Below are 8,514 nucleotides of genomic sequence, written 5' to 3'. Positions count from 1 at the left end.
AGAAGGACACAGAGAAGTCCCACTTGCACTTTTTCCAGAGTGGGAAGGTTAGATAAACTCCACTCTTCAGACTTGATTCAGGTTGATCTCTAACAATCAAGGATGCAAGTAGGGGCGTTTACTCTCAGAATACTTGGAAAGAGCCAGTTGTGGCTGCTGGACCCTGGACTGACTATGCTGATGTCTTGGCTGGTCTGAGAGTAATTGTGGAAGGACCCTCATCACCTACGCACCTGCACCGCCTCAGTCTCCACTGTTTTCTTCAGTAGCTGTATATCCTCTGCAGTTGGAGTCTCTGTTTCCATACAGCAGACAGAAGGCAATGGTGGAGGTGCGTAATACATGGGGTACTGCAGACAACACAGACAGCTGCAGAGTCAGCACATCATTGAACACCAAGCCTTCTTGCCCAGCACAGCACACTTCTTGCAGCCACCCTCTCTGGCACCCGCAAAGGCAGCGGTAGGTACACACGCAGGGAAGGACCATCTTCTCCTGCCTATTCCCACCCATGCCCTCTGAGCCACAGCACACCACATGTGCGGCCACAGCTGAGAGAGGAGTCTATAAACACATACATGCATACATCCATACACACATCCACGGCACTGCTTAAGAGGTCAGTGCTACAGAGGGCCAGGCTGGTAAAACACTGTCAGCATCCCCAAGACAGCGGGTCTTGGGAGGGACAGACCACTGCTACAGCTGTGCACCCAGGACTCAGATCAGGCACTAGACCCTGCTCCCATGAGCTGGAAGTCAAGACCTTCAGCACATTCTTGTCTTATTCATCCTAGGTTCTGCTGTTACCCACCTGAGGGTTCAGCCGGGCCAGCTCTTCTATTTTCTGCCACATTTCTTCTCGTTCCTTCATCCTGAACCTTCCCCTGCAGAGAGAGAGCAAGTGCAAGTGTGAACTCCTGGGGAAAGTGCAACTTTCGCTCACAGGAAGACAAAAGCAAGAGACAGCACAATAACACAGGCGAAGGGAAGAGCTGCTCTGTCCTTCAGAGATCCCTAATTCTACCTGCAGGTGAGATGTGGGAAGAAGAGGGGACACAGTGCAGCTAGCAGGAGGTAGGCAGGCACACTCCCCACTCACCTGAGAGCACAAGGTAGCAGCAGTGGGCTGCACAGGTACTTTTTCCCTGGCTCTGTGTTGTGGGAGTGGACCAGAGTGATCAGTTTCTGGAGTAAAGCAATGACACCAGTTTGGATGTCAAACACGCATTTCCCTGGTGCCCCACAGATGCACAGGGACAAACTGACATTTCCAACAGAGCTGGGGCTCAACTGTCCACAGTTCCCTCTCTCTCTCTGGCCACAACACACCAGAGTTCTGCCCAAACCCCCAGGCACAGCTCTTGAACTTGGCACAGATTTTGGCACAGACCTTAAGTGACCATTAAGTAATCCCAGGGCAGTGAACATTCCCTGCGAACAGAGGTGAAGAATAACACCACTCCTTGTTATTCTCTTCTGTATTTTAAACATCTGCACTAAAATCTCTGCTTTATTTCTGACTTTTAACTATCTGGCTTTCATCCCAGTTACTGGTCTCCCTTAGTGCCCCATCTATCCATACGAAGGAAGTTCTTATACCCTGTTATCACCTCACGCTCTTGAAATAATGTAAGAAAGGAAGCTAAAAATGATAATGAAGCTGCCAAGCATTCAAGCAGCAGACTGCTCCACCAGAGAACGTACGAGTCAAAAAAAAAAAACCCAAAACAAAACAAATAATCTACACCTCATTTTCTTACAGAGCTCTGGAGATCTCTGCAGGGAAACATGACCAGGAGTTAGCACTGATCTTCCCTGGCTCTTTCCTGCCTCACCCCCAGTTTCTCCAGAATCTTTTTTAATGCCCAGTAAACAGAAACATGCCTATTACTCCAGTCTTGCCACTGGAAATATAGACCAATATGTCTGTCCGCAAAGGCCCTCACATCATGAAGGCCACTGCCCCTCCAGTGATACTCCAGTGATGCAGATACTTTTGGTATCACATCTACTGCCGTGCCACGTAAGGGTGTAACAGAGCTCATTTTGTTTGGCTGGACTACATCATGTTACTGGCCTGGTACCCAGCGAGCCAAGGGCACTCATCCAGTCATTCAGCAACAGGCATCTCTAGCACCAGTTCTTTCCTTTCAGACCACCGAAGCAGTCTGAATAGCATCGGGAAAGCCCTTGGTTCCTCATCACAGATCCAGCAGTTCACCCATCACTTGTGCAGCTGATACTGCAAAAGACCACCCTGCGAAGAGAATACCCAGTCTGACTAAGAGTAGCGCTTCCAGAAATCTGAAGGCTTTACACCTGTGATCACTCTTTCCAGCCAAACAAGTATTTCCAAAGAATGAAACAGAAGTGTCACCTTTATTTTGATGACACATTGACTTAACCATAGTATTACAGCTGTCCAATGTGCCTGCATAGAGGAAGCTTCCTCCCGACCTCATCAATCAGCCTGACTTTACCTCCTACACTAGGACATTTGCATTGCAGTTTATCTGAAAGTGTCACTCATCCACATCAGTCTTTAAAGAATCCAAAGACTTTTTAAACAGCAGTACCTCACAGGACAGCATTGAGTCTATGGGAGCGGCACCCTCAGCCTTGCTTTCTAGGTGACACGCACCTCATCAGCATCCTTCATTCCTGACCCCATTACTAGCAGCACAAGAAAGCCACTGGCAGGACATTTGGAATATAACAGCTATATTGAGAGGCATCTTCTTTCCACTGCTGTGACCTACACAGAAGGAGGCAAGGTAGCTGCTGCTAGAGAGATGTCAGGTGTCAGGGTGGCCCCAGGGCACGCTGACAGGACACTTCTTGAAAGGCAGTGTTCAAGGCCCTTGCACCTTTACAGCAGGGCACATTCAGGGGAAGACACTATCTGTCTGCCCTAACCTCCCCACTGTTTTCTGTAGGGTTCTGATAATTCAGGCAGCTTCAAGGTGTCTGGGGAGATTATTAAGGCGGTCAGTCCATCTGGCATGTCTCCTGGCATGTCTCAGGGAGACTCTGTCCCTCCAAGACCAGCCTCAGCTGCAGCTGTACAGCCTGGGGTGCAGGGGTGACAAACCTGAGCTGGCATACTCACTTATAGGCTTGGTAACTAATTAAAAACAGGGCTAAGCCTTTTCTGAGCAGGCCTCTCAACATCTGGTTGCAGCCTAATAGTGTATCTATCTACAAGCTCTCTCCTTGTCACTCTCTCACATCTGCTGGCTCTGTTGGCATGTGCAGCCCTTCTCACATGTGCTGTTTTCCAGTGCACAGCACATGGTCTTCAGTGGCTCATTGAGAAACACTTCACAGCTCTCCCTTCCTTTTTCTGCCTGTGCTAAAGAAGCCTCAGCGTTTTGAAGTCATCAGTCTCACTTAATAAGGCTGAGGTCCCGTGGAAAAAGCAAGGCATTGCACAGTTATAGGTCAACCCCACATTACAGCGATCCAGTCAGCATTCCCACAGGCAGCCTTTGGCATACCACTTTACTTTGAAGGCACTCAACATCACAACCCGACAGGTTTTTATTAAAACAAAAAAGTACTGTTTCTACTCAGTTAAAGCCTCCATGTTTGAAAAGAAAATGGCAATTGACTGCAGTGCCACCGTACAGCCCACCGACAGGCATGGCCTGCAGTCAGCTCTGCCAGGGAGGCTGCAGAAATGAGCTGCGGACGCAGCACGTGTTCTCCACTGGAAGGGAGGTACTGGGACCTGCTGCTCGCCACAACAGGTTGCAGCACTCTGCAGAAAGAGGAGCAGGTAGGGGAAGTGCAGGAATGGCACCCCAAACTCCAAGACAGACTCTTCAGCTACATAACGGACTAATTCCATCAGGGAGACACCACTAAACAACACTTTCTCCTGCCTGTGAAACACTTTTTCTGATCCCACTTATTCCAGCAATGACTCATTCTATTACACCCCAGAACATGCAGCCAGAGTGTTAAGTGCACATGGATTTGCTTTAATTTCTTGGATAATTTAAAGACACGAAAGGAAAAGGCGACATCAATGGACTTCAGCAAAGAACTTGGGCATACTGTCCTAGTAAACACAAGTTTCTAATCCATCTTCCCTAGCGCATGCTCTTTTCCCCCACCATCGTGCTAGGTCCTGTACAGTCCCAGGCCCATTGCCCAACCAACCCTGATCTCCTCACTTCTCCTCTAATTTGTTCCCTTTACCTACCCCATTCCTACTAGCTGTTGACATTAAGAATAGCACTACCACCAGCCCCACCAGCCCCCAGAACCCAGCTCCTCACTGTACCTCTGTCTCTACCTCCCTTCCACCCCCCTGCACAGACAAGCGGCTCTTCCCCCCAGCCTGCTGTCCTACCCCATTCCCTTCTGCCGCCAGTTTCCCTTTCTAGTTGTTTCCCAGCCTGTCCCTACAGACCTTGCACAACGTTCTCTCCCAGCTCTGGCATCCCTTCAGAGAGGAACCTTTTCATGCTTCTCAAGGCAGGAACAGCTGCTAATGCCATGTTAGTGACAGCAGAGTTGAGCCTTCTTGTTTTCAACAGAAAGGCCTCCTTAGCTGGGTCCCTGTGGCTGGGCAATCCCACTCGGCTGAAGAATTGTATCATGCTCACCATAGGTAAAGGTAAACTCATCTCAGATTCAGCTGCTAAAAAACTTTTTTACATCCCACCCACCAAGTTTTCAGTTGACATTTTACCAAATCTGGTTATCTCGGAGAGCAAAAGGTATATCCTTGATAAAAACCCAACACAAAGTTTTCTAAAGTATAATTAAGCAGAGGCACTAGAGAGAAAATAAAAAGATCTTAACATCAGCAGAAATCAGTGCAGCTCTACCCAGCCATTTCTTGTACAGCTCTGAGCTACTTTGTTGACCTTTTCCAGAACAATTCTCCATCAGCCACACACCAGTGCTGGGAATGGTCACCCTCAGCAGGTCAGCACAGGTAGAAGCTGAACAGGTAGAAAAAGCCCCTAATGGAAACAGCAGGTAGATGTCATAGTAAATGTGCTGTCACTGTGACTTAAAACGTATGTGCAGACATTTGTGGGCTTCACAAATGCCCTAGAATGGGGGGAAAAAAAAATAATCTTGCTTGCTCCCAATTTAGATGTTAACAAAACCTTAATTTCTCCATATGCAGGTTACCCATCCCCAAGCTCTGATTCGTATCAAAACTTTTATATTTCTTACTATTTCACAAAACAACTGAATATATCTCAGAGCTCCCCACTGCCAGCAAACATTAGCCCTCCTCTCCCCGCTGCCACCCTTGTGGCAGCCCTGGCTCATCCAGGAATGAGAAGCACTATTTCATGCCACTAAGTCAGCAGAAAACAGACCCAGGGGAAAAAAAAAAAAAAGACCTCAGCATAAAAGGTTTCCTTCTAGCGTACTGAACTGACTTAGTTAACCAAGGCAACTCCTACAAGCACCAAAACCAGCACAAGGCAGCACAAAAAGTGGAGTTTTCCCCCTCTTTACAGCATCACGGCACAGGTACTTGCTGAGCTCAGATTTTATCCCCACCGTTTGGTCTTTGAAATTCCAGGTATTATTCCATCTTTATTACTGGAAAATTGAAAGCATCCTGTGCATGAAAAATGCATTATGCCCACTGCAACAAAGCTCTTCTGAAAAGTCTTTCTAAAGCAGCAGGATTCCACCAGCATCACTACAGCATATAAGAACTGGTAAATATTTCCAAGGTAGAGCACAAGTGTCTCTGCAAAGCTGAGTATCCCCTACATTGCAACTCATTTCCTCATGATCCAGCAAACTCTGTCAGTCTTTTCCAAGCTACCTGCTTCAGCAGAACTGAAAAGATTTTTATCAGGGCACACATTTTACCTCTTCTCATACCTACACATAGTTATTGCTGAGGAACTCTATTTTCTGACAAAAATATTTGCATCACCTTTCCATTTCCCCTCTGCCTACTGGCATCTACCATTCACTATGGTACCCAAGGAGACTCCAGGATAAGCTCAGGCTACTTGATGAGAACCTCTTACTCACTTCTGCTTCTCTGCCTTGTATTGCTGAGTGCAGTCATCAAAAAGCTTTTGGTTCATCTCCATGAACAGCTTCAGTGCATTATAGATCAGCCCATGGATTGTCCTGAAAAGAAACGAGGAAAGGAGAACAAGTCATGGTGGTATCCTCCCGGTTCTCAGCCCTGTGTTTGAGCATCAGCAGCACAGACAAGAGCTAACAGCAGCTGCAACTCATATACTACACCAGTGTGACAAAAGATTTTCACATGTTCCAGCTCTTAGCATAGGAAAAAACCCTCCACAAACACAGCAGAAACTATCACACAGTGAGAAAGAGGCACAGAAGAAAGAGAAGAACACTGGGACAGGTCTGCTCTACCATGGTCAAACTAATGAGCACAAAAATATGCATTTATTTCTTGTACTTAGAACCTGGAAAGGAAGGATGCTAGGGACCTGCTCAGGACTGTTCTCAAAGGGGCTTTACCTAATCTAGGTTTAGTGGTTCCCGCAGTTCGTATTAGATAGAAACACAATTACTTTTTTGGGCTGCCCATTATTCAGTCATGAGCTTTGTCACCAAGCTGCCCAAAACAGCAGGCCTGTAGAGATGGGAACCAGCACAGAGAATACCACAGAAGAAAAGACTTCGTGTCAGCAATTTATGGACAGGTTGCACTGTGTGTGAGCTCTCTCTGGGACAAGGACTCCGATGGGGAATAAAAACAAGTATTGAAGCTGTCTCTGAAATACCTGACCCAGAGGCAAAAGATGAGACTCAGCAGACTGAGCTCTGTGCCCCACCAGCTCTACAGATGGGAGTAAGGAAGAGAGCTACAGCCCTGCTGGACTTGTGCAGGCTGTCTGAGAAAGTGTTGGGAGTAGCTGAGCTGTGGGAAGGAAGAGTTGAATCTGAGGTACTCAACCTGCCCTGAGAAGACATGGCTAGTGCTAAAACAAAGACAAGAAGAAATAAGAGGAAAACACTTTCAGGACTATTTCTGCCATACCACTGGGAAGGGGACAAGAAGAAAAGACAGAAACAGCAAAATCATGAATCTTGACTGGTGCAAGAAGGAAACGGAACTGGTGGATGGTTTCAAACAAGAACATAAAGCCCTTTTCTGAACTCTCATCAGGAGGGGCAGTAACACTGAGTGAGAGTGTCTGTGCACATCTGCCTGCACGCACACGTGCGTGTATATGCACTCGTCATACGCGTGTGTGCGTGCATGTATGTGCCCATCTGCACATGCATGTGCCTTTTGGTGCACATGTGTGCGTATCTGTGTATTTGTGTGTGTTCATGTCTACATGTCTGTCTACTCCAGTCTTTAGAGCACTCTTGACCGGTGGCTCAAGTTTGTGCTTCATGATACAATGATGAGAAGGAAGCAGTCAAGTAGCAGACCAGTGGGAAGCTCTCTGCAAAACATGTTCCACCTCACAACCCTGTCTTTGCTGCCATGGTATACTCCTAAGCTCTGGAACTGCCCAGCTCCCCTAGAATTATTTTGCCTTTTTTCACCTTCTAGAATGGGGAAAAATTACTTCTTTTTTGTCTTCTTGTGGTTTATGCTGGAAGATTTTAGGATCTCAGCTGTGGAATGAGTTTTTTTAGCTAATTCATTAAAAGGAAGTGAGTTCAACTTGAATTAACCAGGTAAAGAATCAGTGAAGAATTCCAACTGAAGAAGCACTCTGAAGAAAGGAAGTTGATGCGAGGACTGTAAAACAGGCTAGCATCAAGGAATCAGACACAGAGGGCAATTAATCTGACATGGGACATCTACCCTGTTAGTTTTGCTTTCTCTGTTCTTCCTGTACTCTAGCAGTCAGGCACCGCATTAGCCAGGGTCTCTGGTCATGGAGAACATATGGGCAATCACTAGTTAACAAGCAGCCAGAAGTCAGCTGGAAAACCTACAGCACACCTCCAAGAGACCAGCATCACTAGTGATATGCAGGTATCAAAGTCTGGGTAGACTCAATGGTCCCAAGGTGGGTGACTGCAGGTGCCTGACCCCTTGCAAAAGCAGGCCACTGTGGTCTGCTGTGGCGCTTTTCCATGCTGATACTACAAACAATCCCTCTGGCTCAGCACCTAGCGTCACCAAGTGCCATGCATCATTGCACTGTAGCAGCATGCCCCAAGATCGCTAGTAGGTCAAGCAATTTTGCATGCACAGCAAATGCCAGGGCATGTGGAAAGACCTACTTGTTCCAGTGACTCTTGGAGTTCTTGTAGAGCGCTGGAAACATGATCGGGAGAATTTTGGCTGCGTTATCGCTGATCAGGCTCATGATATATTCGTTGTTCCAGTAGTACAGTGCTCGCTCTGCCACCTGCAGTGGGAAAGAAAGCCATCCTTGGAGAGGCTCCTTCCAGTGACACCTGAGGTACACAAGGAAACTGCAGTGCTGAGACCAGAGCTTGCCGCCACCCAGCTGAGAAGCAAACGCTTCCCCACAGCACAGGCAGCAGGGCTGACCTTCACTAATTTCTAAAAGG

At 47.3% G+C, this 8,514-nt stretch overlaps 1 protein-coding gene across 2 annotated transcripts in view; it reads right to left on the bottom strand.

The window, feature by feature from the left end:
* PPP2R5D (protein phosphatase 2 regulatory subunit B'delta) overlaps positions 1-8,514 on the bottom strand; it is a 30,936-nt gene that overhangs the window by 3,141 nt on the left and 19,281 nt on the right. For both annotated transcript variants that reach the window (XM_055816696.1, XM_055816697.1), the window contains exons 12-15: positions 8,221-8,348; positions 6,025-6,126; positions 815-887; positions 234-350 (exon numbers count right to left, since the gene is read on the bottom strand). In XM_055816696.1, coding sequence (XP_055672671.1) covers positions 234-350; positions 815-887; positions 6,025-6,126; positions 8,221-8,348 — 420 coding nt within the window. The remainder of the gene's footprint in view (positions 1-233; positions 351-814; positions 888-6,024; positions 6,127-8,220; positions 8,349-8,514) is intronic.

The sequence above is a fragment of the Falco peregrinus genome, chromosome 11, assembly GCF_023634155.1.
Source record: "Falco peregrinus isolate bFalPer1 chromosome 11, bFalPer1.pri, whole genome shotgun sequence".
Lineage (NCBI taxonomy): Eukaryota > Metazoa > Chordata > Aves > Falconiformes > Falconidae > Falco > Falco peregrinus.
This window is presented reverse-complemented; position numbering and strand designations above follow the sequence as displayed.